At 50.5% G+C, this 18,320-nt stretch overlaps 2 protein-coding genes across 33 annotated transcripts in view; one reads left to right on the top strand and one right to left on the bottom strand.

Annotated features, from left to right (window-relative positions):
- TREH (trehalase) overlaps positions 1-18,320 on the top strand; it is a 53,692-nt gene that overhangs the window by 17,548 nt on the left and 17,824 nt on the right. For 3 of the 8 annotated variants that reach the window (XR_012155893.2, XM_073320589.2, XM_073320584.2), the window contains exons 2-14: positions 2,664-2,764; positions 3,087-3,234; positions 3,928-4,015; positions 4,183-4,283; positions 4,689-4,781; positions 5,134-5,250; positions 6,040-6,162; positions 7,013-7,062; positions 7,864-8,064; positions 8,707-8,924; positions 9,364-9,475; positions 10,175-10,287; positions 10,848-10,901. Coding sequence is in view for 7 of the 8 variants with exons in the window: in XM_073320589.2 (XP_073176690.2) it covers positions 2,743-2,764; positions 3,087-3,234; positions 3,928-4,015; positions 4,183-4,283; positions 4,689-4,781; positions 5,134-5,250; positions 6,040-6,162; positions 7,013-7,062; positions 7,864-8,064; positions 8,707-8,924; positions 9,364-9,475; positions 10,175-10,287; positions 10,848-10,901 (1,440 nt within the window). In the remaining variant the exon portion in view is untranslated. The other 5 variants (XM_073320586.2, XM_073320590.2, XM_073320588.2 and 2 more) reach the window with 5 other exon arrangements.
- Positions 12,797-18,320, bottom strand: part of PHLDB1 (pleckstrin homology like domain family B member 1) — a 123,174-nt gene continuing 117,650 nt past the window's right edge. For 20 of the 25 annotated variants that reach the window (XM_073320557.2, XM_073320556.2, XM_073320555.2 and 17 more), the window contains 2 exons: positions 17,149-17,187; positions 12,797-14,929 (listed from right to left, as the gene is read on the bottom strand). In XM_073320557.2, the coding sequence (XP_073176658.2) occupies positions 14,789-14,929; positions 17,149-17,187 (180 nt within the window). In that variant the 3' untranslated portion in view covers positions 12,797-14,788. The remainder of the gene's footprint in view (positions 14,930-17,148; positions 17,188-18,320) is intronic. The other 5 variants (XM_073320560.2, XM_073320565.2, XM_073320566.2 and 2 more) reach the window with 1 other exon arrangement.

Raw genomic sequence — 18,320 nt, 5'->3', positions numbered from 1 at the left:
CAGAGTTGTTTCTGAGGCTGTGGATGGCATTGTGTTCCGCATGGCTGAGGTTATGGGGCAAGTGATGCTGCTTTTCCACAATTTCAGCCCGTGCATGTCGGCGGAAGCACTCTATGTAGAAGTCCAGTCTGCTGTTTCGACCTTCAGGAGGAGTCCACCTAGAATCCTTCTTTTTGTAGTGTTGGTAGGGAGGCCTCTGTGGATTAGTATGTTGTTCAGAGGTATTTTGGAAATATTCCTTGAGTCGGAGACGTCGACATCTTGGACTATCTCCTGTCCCTAAAACGGCAAGGTCTGGCAATATCATCTGTTAGAGTGCACATGGCAGCCAACTCGGCTTTCCACCCAGGAGAAAGTGGACGTTCTGTTTTCTCCAACCTTAATGGTCAGTAGGTTTCTTAAGGGCCTGAACCATCTCCATCCGCAGGTACGGCAACCGGTCCCCACGTGGGATCTTAACTTGGTCCTCTTCAGACTTAAAGGGGCCCCGTTGGAGCCGACGGCCACCTGCTCACTTCTGTACCTCTCTTGGAAGACAGCCTTCCTCGTGACTATCACTTCAGCGAGGCGCGTACCTGAGATCAGAGCCCTCACTTCGGAACCACCATACATGATCTTTCCATAAGGACAAGGTGCAGCTACGCCCCCACTCAGCTTCCCTTCCCAAGGTGGTATCAACTTTTCACGTCAGCCAGAACATTTTCCTCCCGGTCTTCTATCATGCTACTAGGCAAGAGCAATGGCTGCACCTTCTCGACGTTTGTATGGCCCTTGCCTTCTATAGTGAGCATACAAAGGCGTTCAGGAAAACGACCCAGCTCTTCGTCGCCGTGGCCAACCGGATGAAAGGCTTCCTGGTCTCTTCACAGCGCATCTCTGCTTGGATCACGTCCTGTATCCGTGCTTGCTATGACCTGGCCGGCATCCCTGCCAAGCCCCTCACTGCCCATTCCACAAGGCCTCAAGGTTCGTCGGCAGCTTTCCTGGCACAGGTTCCAATATAGGAGATCTGTAGAGCTTCCACTTGGTCTTCCGTGCATACTTTTGCCTCTCACTATGCAATAGTCCAGCAATCCAGAGACGATGCGGCATTTGGTTCAGCGGTGCTGCACTCAGCGATATCTCACTCTCTGACCCCACCGCCTAGGTAAGGCTTGGGAGTCACCTAATTGGAATCGATATGAGCAAGCACTCAAAGAAGAAAAGATGGTTACTCACCTTTGTAACTGTTGTTCTTTGAGATGTGTTGCTCATATCTATTCCAAACCTGCCCTCCTTCCCCTGTGTCGGAGTAGCTGGCAAGAAGGAACCGAGGGGGTGCTGGGTCGGCTAGGGTATATATCTCGCGCCGTGAAGGCGCCACTCCAGGGGGCTCCACAGCCAACCCACTGGGTGTTGCTAGGGTAAAAATTCTCCGACGATGGTGCACATGGCACACGCACACCTAATTGGAATCGATATGAGCAACACATCTTGAAGAACAACAGTTACAAAGGTGAGTAACCGTCTTTTATATCATTAGGCCTTTTTGTTTAGATTAGTTCAGTCAGTCTCCCTTCCATACCTTTTCCCATAAACATTTGTTCCAGGTTAATGTGACACTTCATGAACTTTCACATACTTTTTACTGTTGAGCTCAGAATTAGAATAAATTTGTAGGCCCGATCATCACATTAAGGTCATGCTTTCTGTGGCTGTTCAGGCTGCATCTAGCTTTCTGCTACTTCTGTGTGTCTCTTGTGTCTGTGTGGGAGAGAAACACACTACTCTACCAAACAATCCCCAGCAAAGCCCCCTGCCCACACTGAATGGTGACACGAGTCTGTTTTTTAATTTGAGGCCCCTGTTTCTTAGGCTTATTTTGAATGACGTTTACACTCACCAGTTTCAAAGTAGTTTAACCCAACCTATAACAATATTCTTCTCTCATTTCAGTGTGATTACTCTGTGCAGAGTCTTTCAGCTTCCTGTACTGTTTGCATAGGTTTAAAAAAAACGGAAAATGTGATAGAACAATCCCAGAGAGTGGCAGGGAGTCAAAGGCAGGATATGGAAGTACTTTAAACCCTAATTAACATTGTTAGAGTTCCACGTTGGCAATGTCCCTTCAGACACAGCTGGGGTAGTGCCTGGCTGGTGCATATGGCCTGCTCTGCATGTGTCAGAGTCATGCTCTAGCCAGGCACTTTTACAGGTCTGTTATGTGGTTCTGTAAATGGTTGTAACATGTTTTTGGTTCTGTTTGGCAGGTGAGACCAAGTCATAATTGATTTTGCAGTGTAAATGGTCTCTTAGGCACCATCCATGCTGGGGGTTCAAACAGAGTTAAGGGACCACATTTAAACTCCTATAGATAAGTGGGTTTAACAGGCCTTGGCTGGCTGACTGTATAACTGGTTACTTGCCCCTTTCTTCCCCCTCGTTGAACACAGCTTGGAGCTGTAGGTGTGTGGATTGGCCCCTGCCTTAAGGCTCCAGCATGTCTGGGTTGCTGTCCATACTAACAAGCCTGTATCATTCTGCAATTAATGAAGCAGGTTGTATCTAGCAGAAATAAGCTGGTTGCTTCCTGAGGAATTGGCTAGACCACATGGGTTAGGACATGCCTGGATGTGTCTGAATTTCACTCCCCCCCTTTTTTTCCTCTCTTTCTCTCTCCTCAGCCAGATTTACTGCACTGGGGACCTCCTGAAGCAGGTCCAGCTGGCCAGGCTCTTCTCTGATGACAAACACTTTGTTGACATGCCGTTGCGGGAGTCTCCAGGTCAGCAATGGAGTATGGCCAGGGACACGGAGCTGTTTACCCTTTTCCCTCCTGCCAGACACCTGCAGTCTAACCCCACACATGCCTGTTGGTGCCAGCTGGGCCCTGTGCCCATCCTACCACACTCGTACAGGATGATTAGGAATTCTGATACTAATGCACAGGTGTGTGCTGTGCCCCAGGGGATTAGTGGGAATAGTGGCACTGTGCCCTGGTACATACTACACCAAGTAGTCACTATGCCTTCACCACTCATGGTCTTCGTGTTGGCAGAACCTCAGCCAAGGCAGTAGATAAGTGATTGCTCTTTTATTTTCCCCAGAACTAGTTCTGAAGAAGTTTCAGCAGCTGGTGAATGTGACTCCAGGGGGGATATTGTCCAAAGAGCAGCTACAGCAGTTTGTGAGCTCATCCTTCAGTGACCCTGGACAGGAGTTTGAGCAATGGGAACCTCAGGACTGGACGAGCAGGTACAAAATGGAACACAAAGGGGCCCCTGCAAGAGTGAGTGTGGAGATGAGCCTCAGGGAATTCTCTTAACAGTTCCATGGGCTGCACTCTGCCCTGGTGATGGGAGTAAGGGAGCCAGACTGCACTGTGCTGGGCTCTGTCCCACTCTGGAGACGGGGGCTGACTACAGCTGTCTTTTTTGTTTTTAGTACTTGGGGGATGTGGTAGCTGTAATCAGTGCAAGGTGTAATCAGTGTTCCCCATTCACAGTTCTGCCAATGCACCTCACCCTGACCTGCAGCCTCCCGGCTGTTTCATCTCTGCCAATGCCCCTCCATCCTGACCTGCAGACCTTGCTGATGGTCCAGTCTTCGGTTTGGCTTGGCTTGAGCAGAGACTACCAGTTGTGATGAAATGGACTAGAACATGAGATTGTTTTTTCAGGCTAACACCCTCATGCCTCCAAATCCAGCTGTGATCTACTGAGGATTGAAGGTTAGGTCTCTAGAGCTAAATTGCTGATTTAGCCACATTCTGACCTATGCATTGCGGGGAGTGGGAGCCAAGAAGGGTGCTGTGACCCATAGATTGCTGCATTATGTCAGGCAGAGTATGTCACATGCAGTTTCTGGAAGCAACCGTTGCCTGTGGTGACTAGGTGCTTGGTTGTAGCTGTCTCCTCTCTTGAGTGTGTTTTCTTCTTTATCTTCCAGCCCCCAGATTTTAGCCAAGATTTCTGACCAGAAACTCCAGGCATGGGCATCAGATCTGAATGCCAGGTGGAAATCCCTGGGGAGAAAGGTAGAGAGATGCTGGTGGGGGGTGACCATGTTTCTGTGCACTGTGTTTGAAAAGAGTGCAGTGAAGATTCGGCCCAGGCTCGCTGTGGGGGCTGGAGGAGGGGCAACTGGCTTAGGGAGCTGGGGGTTGTGGGGAGTGGTGACCAACTTGGATCATCTCTTTTTCAGATCAAAGATGATGTAAGGACTCACCCGATGTTTTACTCTCAGATTTATGTGCCGCACCCTCTGATGGTGCCCGGTGGCAGGTTCATTGAATATTACTACTGGTGAGTAACAGCTGGTGTGTTGGAGCCTTGTCCTGGTTACACCTCGAACTGACTTAGCTGCAGCCACAGCTGGAACCCTGGCTCTGACCCATGCCAGTTGAGCTGGTGAGTTTTGCTAGGCTTGGCTGTCACTGGTACTGTTCACCTGGCCAGTATGCATGGGGGTTGTTTCAAATAATTGTACTTGCTGAAATTATGTGACAAGCTGTCCTGTCGCACAGTAAGTGCGGCCATGACTGTAAGGCGTGGGTGCAGACAGACTGTCCTCAGCCCCGGCCTGAAGCCCATGCCTCGGGAGGGTATTGGGTGTGAGCATGGACTATTACAGCTTACATTTGGTTCATGCAGGGCCACAAGCCCAAAGCATCTGGTATCGCTCATGCAGCTGCTGCTTTTGTGCTGCAGGGATTCCTACTGGGTGATTGAAGGGCTGCTCCTCTCTGAAATGGCAGTCACAGCCAAGGGGATGATACAGAACTTCCTGTACCTGGTGGAAAGGTGAGATCCTGACCTAAGGCAGGTAGAGAGAGGAGGCTGGCTGGCAGCTTGCTACCTTCCTCCCTCAGCTCTGAAGCCACTCCATCCCTGTCCAAGCATGAGGAGCTGACCAAGTGACACAGCCCTAGCTCTGCCAGTGCCCTATGCTGACAGGGCGTCACTTTGAGGATGCTTGGGTGGGGACAGTTGTCATGAGGGGCATACGTCATCTTGTCCTCCCAACTTTTGCCATCTCATCACAGTTGCAGGGCCCTGCTCAGAGTGCAGTGTGGGAAGTGGGGCGGCTTCTGCAGGGCCCTTCATCTTCCTCCCCAGGGGCTGTGTAACACACGGTCTCTCCCCTGATGAGCAGGTATGGGCACATCCCGAATGGAGGTCGAGTCTATTACCTGCGCCGGAGCCAGCCACCTTTCCTCACACTGATGATGGATGCCTACCTGGCCCACGCCAATGACACAGAGTTTCTCAGGTGGGCATGAAGTTCTTCTAGGCGTCACCAGTACCCTGCATGTACCAGGGGGCAGGGGTAGATTCTCCTTACCTCTTCCTCCCTCCCTCCCTCCCCCATGGCTGGTGCCGATCCCTTGGGCTCCCCCTCAGGATCAGGTCCAGATGGCTGCAGAGGACATGAGTTGGCACCCTGTAACCTAAGATAGTAAAGCTCCCCCATCTCCTATGGCACCAATAAGGATCTTGCATAGCATTGAGGGTGGGGACTGGCTGCAAATGCGCGGACAGGGTGGGACCTGGAGTGACCATGAGCCTGTCCATTGGGTGCTCCATATTCCAGGTGTCTGTGACTCTTACCCTTGTCCCCCTTTCACAATTGGCAGAGCCCCCTCTCTGGGTGCACACATGCCCCTGCCTGTGCCCTCTCCTCCTCTGAGATTTCCAAGCATACCCAAGGCCCCTATGAGCCTGGCTAGTCTCAGCAAGAGCCCATCGCTGTAATATTGGGTACAGCATTGCCATATGCACCATCTACTGACTGGTCCCAGGGCCAGCGTGGTCTGCACTCTGCTTGGCCAACGGTTTGGAGGCAGGGGGAGCATTGCTCCAGGTATTGTCTGTGCTGTGTATGCCCTTCAAAGTATACACTGAGCAACACCCACTGGGAAGTTCCCTGGAGCGGTTCATTCCCTACTGGGCTTTCTGTCCCCCCAGTTCCTGGGCAGACCCATGACTGGGTGATTTGTTCCTCATGGAAAGAGACTGCTCCGTGAGGAGGCACTGACCATGCCTGTGGTCTGATTCCCAGGGAGAATATCCATCTGCTGGAGGTGGAGTACGAGTTCTGGCAGAGGAATCGCTCTGTGAGCCTCACAGTTGGGGACAGGAATCACACTCTGAACTACTACAGCGTTCAGATTGGGGAGCCCAGGTACCATCCCAACAAGCACCATCTAATGGAGTTACACTAGAGGGGGAGTCAGGACTCCTGGGTTCTATTCCCAGCTCTGCCACTGACTCACTGTGTGGCTTTGGGCAAGTGACTCACCCGTCCCTCCCATGCCTCAGTTTCCCCAGCAACAGCGGGGGATAATCCTCCTGCCCCCCTCTTTTGGGGGCTATTGCACATGCAGGTCTCTAGAAAAGCTCTACAGTGGCACTGAGTATGTTCCACAGACAACTCCCCGTCCCGTGATGGAGACAGGTGCCGATGGGCATGGCTGTGTTGTTGTCTCTTCCGAATCCTGTCCTGTGATAGGACATTGACGTCACAGTGCAGAGTGGGCTGTCCTTCTCCAGCCCCTGCAGAAAACAAGCTGCTTCACAGAGCTGCGCCTGTCCCAGAGCATGCACAGGCAAGATCTGCAGCGGCAGGCAAAGATATCATGGCCTCTTGTTACCCTGAGGAATGTGTCCCTTGGAGACTTGAAGGTCCACTGTGCAGACAGCTTGAGGAGGCGCTCTCCAGCCCAGCAGCTGGGTTGCTGGTTGAGATCTGGAACTGCTGAGGGTGGAGCAGTGCTTTATGGGGTTCGTGCTGCCCTCAATGTCCGACAGGGTCATCATGCTGCAGTGCCTGGCAACTGGTCCTTTGTAGGACCACTGATAGGATTTCACCCACAAGCTCAGCTTCTGGCTTCCCTTGTGCAAAGCCACTGCGAGATCTGGCTCTGCATGCCAGGCATCCCAGCCTTTGCCTGCTTAGGGCCAGGAAATTACTAAGAACGGGACTGACCTGGTGATCTCTCTGCCTCCCATCCCCTGTCCACCCTCCCCTGCAGACCAGAGTCCTACAGCAAAGACTGGGCGTTGGTAACTGACTTAAATGAAGGTAAAGAGATATTTATGTGATGTGACAGATGTTGTCCCTCTAATGCCCACTAGAACAGAACAGCCTGTGCTGCTTTTCACTGACTGCACCTAAATGTGGGCACCCATGTACCAGGGGGAGGCAGAACAGCTGGGTGGGAGGCAGGGAGAGATTCCTGAGAGTTGGGAAGGGGCTTGGATATGGAATTCCCATATGTGGGAGGTGAGGCCATGGCACAGATGTGGTGGCGTTGGGGGTTAAGCTCCTTTTAGCCATGGATTCTTGTGATCACTGCTGGAGCTCTCTGCACAGAATCCTGGTGTCCTTCTTGGGAAGCTGGGTGGTGTGATCGTGCCCACCAGATGGTTTCACTCTCCTTGGACTGCATGGGTTCAGACTCCTACGTGTTCCCATGATTCAGCCAGGGAAACATCATGTGTCAATTCTGCAGGACAGGATTTGTTGGGGCTCCCCAGCATTTGTGCTCTAACAGTTCCTTCTCTCTAAGGAGCCTTGGGATGGAGCTAAGAAAGTGTGATAGAAGCTGCTTAACCCCTGCTCCAGCTGAACCAGCATAGCCCTTATGTCTGTCTGTGCTTGGGGGTCAGTGCTCAGGCCTAGGGTCCTTGCTCTAACACATGGTTCTATCCTCATTGCCCCAGTCTGGGGACCTGGTTCCAGCTGCACTGACTCACATCCCATCAGAACCTGTGTTCCCTTCTCTGCTGTTTCCTGCCAGTGGTCACCCTGGGCAGAGGTACTAAATCTTCTGCCACAGGGGACATTGAGTAGTATCTGTTCCAATCTGTGTGTGTCTTGTAGATGCCAGGCAGGAGCTCTGGGCAGAGCTAAAATCTGCAGCGGAGTCAGGCTGGGACTTTTCCTCTCGCTGGTTCCTCTCCTGGCCTCCCCCACTCCCTGCGAAACTGAAGGATACCAAAGCCAGGGCTGTAGTGCCAGTGGATCTGAATGCCTTTCTGTGCAAGACCGAGCACCTGCTGGCTTCATTCTACAGGATATTGGGTAAAGAGACTGTTGGGAAGTGCCTCCCTTGGAGATACTGATGCTTGTTGAATCTCTTCCCCCTCCACGAGCTAGGGACACAAGATGTAGTTATTGGGGCAACATCCCCTGTGTGGGGAAAGGGCCCAGCATCCAGTAGCATTGCTACCCGCAGAGCAGCTTGTGTAAACAGCAGTGCAGCCCAGTGGTATCTTCCTGCAAGTGGGAGCAGGAAGCAGTTTAACTTTTCTCTGCCCCAGGTAAAGCCACTTTGCTGCTCACTTCATTTATTTCTGTGTTTATTTAATTCTCAGGGTGCTGGGAGCCTAGGGAGGGCATCAGGTGTATAGGGGATGGGCATTGTAATGATCAGTCTTGTCTAGGGCACCTGCCTTTGCCCATCTTGGGCTGTGTCAGCAAATCGAAGCTGGAAGACTGCAGCTGACTCTGCCTGAGCTGGAGTGGGTTTCAGCTTCCTCCTCTTGAATACTGAGCAGTGGCCACAGGCCATGCTGCTCGGAGTGCATTGGGACTGTAGAGTCTGCAGTGAGCACTGCCGTGGACCACAGCAAACATTGAGGCTGGGCTGTAGTTAATCTGTGGATGCTTCGCAAGCCCCTCACTAGTGTAATCAGCCATTCTCACTCTCTCTCTCGCTCGAAGGAGACACTACCAAGGCTGCCCAGTTCCAGGCTGCTCTGGAGCGCAGGCTCGAGTCTGTCCAAGCTGTCTTCTGGAATGACGCTGCTGGAGTCTGGCTGGACTTCAACCTCCTGAAGAAGCAGCCAAACCCAGCCTTCTACCCCTCCAACCTGGCACCCCTGTGGACTGACTGCTTCTCAGACCAGGCTGCAGCTGAGAGGGCAGTGCAGTACTTAGAGGTGAGCTGGGTTCATGTGGGTAAGAGTCCTCACCTCAACAGACCAGTCAGTCTCCATTAGCCCATGACGTGGAGAGTGTTCCTTGCAGATAGTGGTGGATACCACATACCTTCCTACTGAGCCTGGCATGTGCTGTCTGCACAGAGCAGAGCAAGGTGGAGCTGGAGCCCAGTTCTCATGTAGCCCCATCCCAAGTGTTTGCCAGGAGATTCCCAGGAGTTGCTCCTCCAGCTCAACCCACTAGTGACTCCTAGAGCCCGCTTCCTGCACTGGGCCATACCTGTTCCCATCTCAGGAGCTTGGCTGGGCTAGGAGTAGCTGACCAGGTTAGCCAACAAAGTCCTCTCTCCCTAGATCCCCTCTGCAGCCTTCTGTCTCCTGGATGGTGACTCGCTGGGGACCCCAGTACCCCCACTCAATATGCTGTCTACATTTGCAGGGGAGCACAGTGCTGTCCTACAAGAATGGGCTCCCTACCTCACTTGCCAGGACTGGGGAGCAGTGGGACCTGCCCAATGCCTGGCCTCCACTGCAGCATATGGTGATTGCAGGTAAGGATGTTGCTGTGCTTATACCTAGTTTGCAGGACAGGAAGCCCATTGGAGAATTTGCTGTTTGGTACCAGACCTCCGAATTGTTTTAGGACCTGCCCCTCGTTTCCCTGCCCCTTGTTTCTTTGCACCTTGTCCCAGCCATGCTCCTGCTCTAGGTATTGCATTATGCCTCTCTCAATCCCTGTCCTCCACGCTGATGCTGCTTTGTAGCCTTGTTGATTGATTCTGTTTCTGTGGGTTTGGTTCCTGACTGTGCAGCAGCTGCAGGCCAGGCTGTGAGCCCACGTGTCACAGTGCCATCTTGGTTTGGGGGAGACTCTCCCACCTGGGCCTTTCCCAAACTGCTGCTACAGCGGGCCATCCAACCACTGACACTGCTCAGTGGAAAAGCCAGGTGGCTCCAGTAACCTTCCCCACAGCTGCTTGAGAGTCCATAAGCCCTGAGGGCCTTGATCTGTGACCTTCACTTGAGCAAAACCCACATGGTTTGGTTCCAACCTGTGGAAGCCTGCTTTTGGAGGAGGGGGTGGAAGAATTGTACAAAGCCCCTGCCACTGCCTGGCTCCCTGGGGTGGCCTTGAGCTCCAGTGAGGACTCTATTGTCACCTCTTGCAGGGATGGAAAGGCTAGTGTTTGCAGGAGCTCTAGCATCTGCTGTGACCAGGTCCCTGACCTGGCATTTATCTGTGTTCATAGGTTTGGCCAAGTCTAGCTCCTCGAGAGCCAAAGAAATTGCCTTTGCCTTGGCCCAGAACTGGATCAGAACCAACTTTGCCTTATATAAGAAGTACCAGGCCATGTTTGAGAAGGTAAAGCCATTGGTGGTCCCGGACAGCCAGGCTGCAGCCCCTGTGGGTAGGAGTTTTTCAAGTGGAATTCATGCACACATCCTCCCCTGTGATCCTGGGCAGCTGGTGGTGATTACCTCAGAGTGCCTAGTGCCTGCATGGAAAGAGACAGGGCTGCTACCCTAAAGGACCCTCGGTTTTAACCCTTTCATTGTCAGTTTGTATTCAGTGTGGGGTGCCATGTGTAGAGACACCAGATCCTATCTCAGACAGTTCATCTGAGCAGACTTGACCATTGCAGATGTGTCCAATGTGGGGGTAGGGGTGGCTGGTCAGCCATAGGTCTTCTCTATTGTGCTGGCTGGTCTTTGTCATTCTGTCTCTTCCCCCCTCTTCCAGTGCTGCTTTCTGCCCCTGCCTGATATACAGCTTCCTCTGCCTTAAGCACCTGTGCTTGTGAACACAAGAGCTGGATTCTGCGCCTGCCCCTCCCCCTCCTTCCCTGGACTCTTGGGGGGGGGGGTGGAACACTCTAGCCCCCACTCTAATGGGGCTTTCTGAATAATCATCTTTCTCCCCAGTACAATGTCGATGGAGATGGGAAGCCAGGGACAGGAGGAGAGTACCAAGTCCAGGTAGGAGCATGTACTGAAATGCTTCAATGCCTACAGGGTCGGGATGTGTGCTTACAATCTCTCACTAGGCAGGGAGGATGTGCTTTCCTTATGGGGGGAGGCCCCCTGTTCTGCCTTCAGACAAATTGCTGGGCTGGAAGCTGATGCTGCAGCCATGTGTAAGCTCTTGCCCTGGATAACAGGAGCATGTGCCTTGCTAATGCTGCATTCTCCCCTGTCAGGAGGGATTTGGCTGGACCAATGGTGTAGTCCTGCAGCTCTTGGATCTCTATGGTGACCGTCTGACCTCTGGCTCCCCCTCCAACCCCTTCGGGGCCTGGATTGTTGCTGCTTGCATCTTCCTCCTTAACCTGAAATGAGAGGGGAAGTGGTTTGGGCTCCCGGCAGCAGGGCCAGAGGAGACAAGCCCATGTGTACGGAACAGTGCCCTGGCTTCATAGCCAGTTAGGGAAGGGGGGTGCGCTCATCAGGGGCAGCCACCTCTTTCTATACCTGCTGGGACAGCAAAGCAGCCACAGGTGAACAATAGTTGTGACTAAAGCCCTGTGCATGCAGCCTTGCTGAGCCCCCTACCTGCAATTCTCATGCTCTTGCTGTTTCATTAGTGTTTATCAAACTGGTCTCTGCTGCCATGCCTGCCTTGGTGGCTACTGGGACAAGTAGAGCCCTGATTCTTGTGGAGGTCTGTGCTAAGACATCTCAGCCCCTATAGATAGACTCTGCCCTGAGAGTAATGGTCCCTGGTGTTGATGGCTAGTGCACAGGTGAGATCCCTGAGGGAGTGTGTTATGTATCCCCCCTCCATAGAGGATGAGTTGTTACAGCTTCAGTACCTTGGCTCTAAGTTGTAACAGTTCATGCTTTTATCTTTGGAGGACCTTAGATCAGGCTCCACTGTGGCTATTACACGTGCATCTGCTACAAGCAAGGGAACATGCTGTTACCTTGAAGCATGTTGCTGCTCTCTGGGTCCCTTTCCCTGTCAGTGTTCCCACTGCAGCATGCAGCCCTCATTATCAAAAAGTGAACCTGTTCTTGTTTGCGCTTCTTGTGCCTTTGACGCCCAACCACAGCTCGTACAATGCCTTTTCCAAACTGTGACGTGACCCCAGGGCCTGGGCTGTAGGCTCCCATCATGCCCCTGCATCTCAGTTCAGTGTGTCTGTGCAGCACCTGGCACAGTGACTGGAGCTCCCCTGTACATGAGGAAAACAGTAGTGCTGTATTGCACCTACCAGTCCCCTGCTGCTCTTCCACTGCCTGATGGGTTTTTGCATCACTTACCGTACAGATTCTGCACCTCAATTCTCCCAGCCACAGCAGAACAGGAGCAACACGGCCACGGGCACAGAGGGGAAATATGACTAGTAGAATGGGCTGCTACTGCTAGCAAACTCTTAAGGGGCTATGGGACACAGTGGTTTCATTCAAAGTCATCAACTGCATGCTGAGTGACCCCATATGCTAAGGCCCAGCTAGAACTAGTCAGAAACTTGCATTTCCAGGTGGGAGGAAATTCCATAATTTTGAAAGGTGGGGTTATTTTTAGTCAAAATTGGAATGGAATGAAAGATAAACATGTTGTAATAAGAGGGTCATAGTTTACTGCTGGGAGCCCAGCTCATTTCCTACCACAGATCCTTTTATCCCTTCATTCTCACCAAGCTCCCTCTGTGCCACCCTTCCACATCCCCCTCATTCAGAGAGATGTGTAAATAGTTAAACTTGTGGAGTTTGTTGAATTATTTCTTTTGTCTGGACAGTCACTGAGGCTGTCACCATTCCAAACTTCATAGGGGTAGGGCAGTGCACTATCAAAGGCAGGTGTCTTCCCAGCACAGTGCCTACTGAGAACCCTTTGGCTCAAGAGCAGGAAAGGTGGAAATAATCTCAAGTCTGTTACTCAAAAGGCTTTATTGTTTGCAGTCTGTCTACAACTACTGAAAAAGGAGAGAGGCTGGATTGGCTGCTGCCTACCCCCAGCCTAGGTCAGCAGAGGGAGGTACAAACTGGACAAAAGGAGAGCTAGGCCTAACAGCAGTGGCACTTTAGGAATTCAGATACCTAGGGTTAAAAAAGATATTTAGAAAATAAGGATTTCAAGGTTATAAAAGCAAGGTGGGATTTAAATACTCTTGTTCTTTCAAGGGATTTTCAGCTGTGTGAAACTTAACTCTTCACTAAGGCCAAGAGGAAGGCTGTGGAAATTCCTAGCTCTCAGCTGGATTTTGCTAATGGGGGTAGGTATAGTTAGCCACTTTAAAGGGGCACAAGATGGCAAGGGGCCCAATTCTTTAGTCAGTCAGCAGAGCACTTGAGTGCTGTCACTTCCACTTCTACAGCTGGAGCAGCTTCAGGCTTGGATAGTATGGGCCGAATGCTACAACAGGCTGAGCACCCTCAGCTCTCTGGGATGTTGAGGGGGCTCAGCACCTCACACCATCTGGCCTTTAGAAGTGAATTTAGGCTCTGACACCCCATGAGGCATGTGCAGACAGTTAACTGTAGGCTTTGCATTCTTCTTACCTTGCTCTCCTGGTATCTCCTTTGGGCGAGGCACTTTTTAAAGCTCACAGTGTCAGCAGAACAAGCCATTTGTTCCATTAGACTACACCTCTGTGCCTAGTGCATGAGAGAGATCACAAGCCCTGGCAGACATAAATATTCCCCCTCATTCCACAACATTTGCACACATGGCACAACTACTTCCACCTTTACACCACACCATAACCCATCAGAACCTTCCAGCCAGGCACCTTGCCTGGGCTGATGCACAGATTCTCAGACGTGGTCAAGGCACAGGAGAGCAGAGAGATGTCTGACACAGACAGACCCCTCACTGTTACAGGCAGCTGCAGTAAATCTGGCCGGACTGTCATGGTGCACATGCTGGCACCTGCAGCAACCTTGGCACTGGTGAGAATGGCACAAGAAAAGGAAACAAGTCAAGCAGACAGTGGGGCAAACTGGGGTCTGGTCACAGGTGCTGGTAGGATACGCCAGATGCATCTGTGATGCTGTTGTCATGGTGATGCCCAACAATCTCCAATTTTAAAAAGTGGCAGCATTTAGATAGCTTAGTTCCTTAATCCAAAAGCTTCAGGCCTAGTTTGCACTGGTACCGGTGGGATGGTCTTTGGCAGCTCTTCTGCTTTGTACCTTTTAGCCCATTGATGCTTCCATTGAAAAATAAAAAAGCCTGTTCTGTACTGTTTTTTATATATATAAAAAACCCTCTTGGCTGGGCCTCTGTGCCAGCCTTGCTTAACACCTCTATTCCATGTGAGAACAATTACACCACACCTGTGCACTAGCTAGGCCCGTGCCTTCACTCTTATCACCTACACTGTGTTTAATAGAAAGCACAGGGCATTTGGTGCAGGCAGAAGGGGAAACGCCACAGCGATTCCACTATTCCACAAGGAATGGCTACAATATGAAAAAATAAGGATTTTGTAACAAAAAAATCCTGGCTTTACACGGCTGATTTTTCCTGCTTTTTTTTTTTTTTTTTTTAACATCCCCCCCACTGGAAAATCAACCACCCCACATTTATTCAAACATCCCAAAGCTCTCTTGGGAAAATGGCAAGATGGTACGAGTGCTGGGCCTGGAGCCAGGCCCCTCTAGTCAGCAGGGAGGTTTAACCAACCAGGGCCCAAAGGGCATGATACAGCCAACATCTGCATGTTTAACCAACCCTTATATTCAAGATCTTCTTGCTGCGGGATAAACACCCCAGGTGGCAGGAGATGGAAATGGCTGTCTGCTGTACCAGGTGGTGGTGGGGCCTCTAGGTTATCTTTGACTGTCAATGGCAAATCCATCTGGGAGAAGAGGAGAAGGCAGGTCTGGAACAGCTCCACCTTAAGCACTCCTGGTCCCCATCAATTCATGAACTGGGTGTAGCCTTCTGCTCCAGTCACAATGACATCCATCCAGATCCTCATGGCCTCAGCTGATGGTGCCACCATGTAATAGAGGCGGTCGTGGGTCTTGACGCAGAAGGTAAGAGCTGGGTTGGGACTCTGCAGAGGTGAAAGAAAAACATGAGGAGCTTGTTCTTGCAGTAACTAGGGAGCCAGCTCTTCCCTCAGTGATAGAACCCATTCCACCTAAGGGCTGCTGAGGACTTTTCTAACTACAGCTAGTGCTCCAGCAGAGGCTCAAGGCTGTACAGCTGCCTGTCATGCTGTTGCCCAGCTCCACCAATCTTAGAGAGAGGAACACTGTCTGCTGGGCAGAGGGGGAGTGGGGGGGGGGAGAGCCCCTAGTGCCAACCTGCCTGAGGCTCCTCTGCCTTTGATATGTCCACCTCCTGGGGCAGGCCCTTGTGTAAGGGATATGTCAGACACTGAATGTGCTTCTACCCGTAAAGACAAATCCTAGTCACAGTGAAGTCAATGAAAGCTTTGCCTAATAGAAGTAGGATTTGGCCTGAAGAATGAGGCAGCAGCTTGAATGAATGGAGAAGGGGAAGATGAAGTATAGGATGCCCTGAGATGATGGAAATCCAGGCACTTGAGATCTGTAGACACAACATTGGAGGAGGAATGGCTGAAACAGGATAGAGACCTCTCAGCACATGGAGAGAAACCCAAAAGCTGAAGCTACTGTACTGACTCATCATTCCAATCCAATGTTGTCAGACCAGAACAGCACTGGGGACACCAGGGTTGTGGAGGACGGAGCTTACACAGAATTAAAGGTTCCACTACTGCGTCTAACAACCAGCCAATCTGAGAGCCACTGTGACCTTACTGAATAGAGTCAGGACCCTGGGGGGTCTATCTCTGGCTCTACTAGTGCAAACATGGCCATAGCCAAGTCAGATCAGCTCTGTGCCGTGACGTCTCATCTGATAATACATTCTTCCTACAAATCTGGTAAGTAAGCCATCCACTCAGGCAGGGTGGTGCTGCTAGAATCAGACCAATCACACAGCACATTCCTGAGCAGCCAATCAGCACGCACAGATTAACCCCCAGCCAGGCTGAGGCCAGCACAGAATGGCAGTATAAAAGAGGCTCAGACCTTGGCATATGAACCTTACTGAGGGCAGAAAGGAGCTGCAGGTCTGGCTTCCGTGCAATGGCAGATTCTGTGGCCAGCATTAGGCAACTCTCATAGGATACAAATAAATACCCAGGGCATACTCTGAGTCATGCTAGATAGGGGCAGAGTTTACATGTGGTACTAACTGGAATTGGCAGCTGAATGCTAGAAACAGCCGTATTCATTGATCTCAGCCCTGGAGCTACCCCAACAATTTAATGGGGATGTTACATTCACAGCTCTCAGCCTGTTGCAGAGGCTGCTCAGAGTCAAGGCTACCACTTGTTTGGGGAGACCACATGCTGAGCAGAGTCTGATCACACAAACTCCTCATTCCATGCATGCATGCCTCAGATACCTTGAGGATATTCCTCAACACCCTACTGCTTAAGGAAAATCCAACCCGCCCTCAGTTCCACCCAAGCTGCTGCCATTTGGGAAAGATACTTGAGAAGCTGGGTGGGTGCAGAGGTAGAGCGTTAGTCTTGAAGCCTGCTGCGGGGGTCTCAGTTGTCCCTGGAGTCAGTAGGAGACAGATATGTGGCACTTTGCTAGACCTGGTCAAAGGAGGTGGTGATACCTCCTACTCTGCCCTATCTCTGCAACCCAGAGTCCAGCCACCTAAAATGCTCTCCCCATTTTGTTCAGCACAGCCCCCAAGTGCTTGTGGTTCCAACCCACACTTTGATCTCTCCTGCATGAAACCCCAATGGCAAATGCAAGGGATGCTCATTCACCCTAGTCACTATTTTTTCACAGTACCTGATGCTGCTCCTATCAAAGTTGAAGGGAAAACTTCCTCTCTCTCTCCTGGGAGCAGGCCCAAAGCACTCTAGGGCGAGACTGTATTGGCCATGCACACCATACACCCAGTCCATCTTGTAAAGGAACCCCCACCCCATTGCAGAGAGAGGGTGAGGCTCAGAGGAGCCTTAGGCTACTGGTCCAGAAACACCAAGAGCAATACAGAAATAGAGCCCATTGCAGAGTGTATTCCTAGTGAAACTGCCTTTTGTGCAGGGAGGTCAGAGACTGCTGGGTTGAGCAAGACTCTGCATTGCCAGTTAAAAACAAATGAGCACACAGACTGCTACAAACAGGCTGGGGACCCAACCAGTCAGGCAAGGTCACACCACCCCACAAAACAAGAGGAAAGAGCGAGAGGCAAAGAGACAAGTGCACTGAGACAAACCTCTCTTCGGAAGTGAATGGGGAGAATATCTGCTAGTTGCTAGAAGAAAATAAAGACAAATGCAGTTAGAACAGTTCTGTAGCCTTGCTCCCATTGGAGCATCTGTTGCAGTGACTGAAACCCTCTCCCCATGTTAATTATGCACCCTGGGAAGCATTCAGAAAATCAGTTGGCTCCATTAGGGCAAGGAAAACACTCTGTTAGGCAAAAGTATTAAGAGGTAAACGGTTCAAATGCTAAGTGTATGGCCTAAGTGCAGGACAGGTGGTATTCCAATGGAGGAAGGAGGACCTTCATTCTTCCCTATTGAAGCTGGTCCCCCTTCATTAAATAACTCAATAGTAGGGCTGTCAAGTAATTAAAAAAAATTAATCACAGTTAATTGTGCTGTTAAACAATAATAGAATACCATTTATTTTAATTATCTTTGGATGTTTACTACATTCTCAGGTATATTAATTTCAATTACAACACAGAATACAAAGTGTACAGTGCTTACTTTATATTTATTTTTTATTACAAATATTTGCACTGTAAAAAACAAAAAAATGTATTTTTCAATGCACCTCATACAAGTACTGTAGTGCAATCTTTTTATCATGAAAGTTGAACTTACAAATGTAGAATTATGTAAAAAAAACCAAACTCAATTAAAAAATAAAATGTAAAATTTTAGAGCCTGCAAGTCCACTCAGTCTTACGTCTTGGTCAGCCAATCACTCAAACAAGGTTGGTTACAATTTGCAGGAGATAATGCTGCCTGCTTCTTGTTTACAATGTCACCTGAAAGTGAGAACAGGTGTTTGCATGGCACTGTTGTAGCTGGTGTTGCAAGATATTTACGTGCCAGATGCACAGAAGATTGATATGGTCCTTCATGCTTCAACCACCATTCCAGAGGACATGCTTCCGTGCTAATGATGGGTTCTGCTTAATAACAATGCAAAGCAGTGCAGACCGACGCATGTTCATTTTCATCATCTGAGTCAGATGCCACAAGCAGATTTTCTTTTTTGGTGGTTTGGGTTCTGTAGTATCCACATCAGAGTGTTGCTCTTTTATGACTTCTAAAGCATGCTCCACACCTTGTCCCTCTCAGATTTTGGATGGTACTTCAGATTTTTAAATCTTGGGTCGAGTGCTGTAGCTTTTTTTAGAAATCTCACATCTGT

This window comes from Lepidochelys kempii, chromosome 22 (genome assembly GCF_965140285.1).
Source record: "Lepidochelys kempii isolate rLepKem1 chromosome 22, rLepKem1.hap1, whole genome shotgun sequence".
Classification (NCBI taxonomy): Eukaryota; Metazoa; Chordata; order Testudines; family Cheloniidae; genus Lepidochelys; species Lepidochelys kempii.
This window is presented reverse-complemented; position numbering and strand designations above follow the sequence as displayed.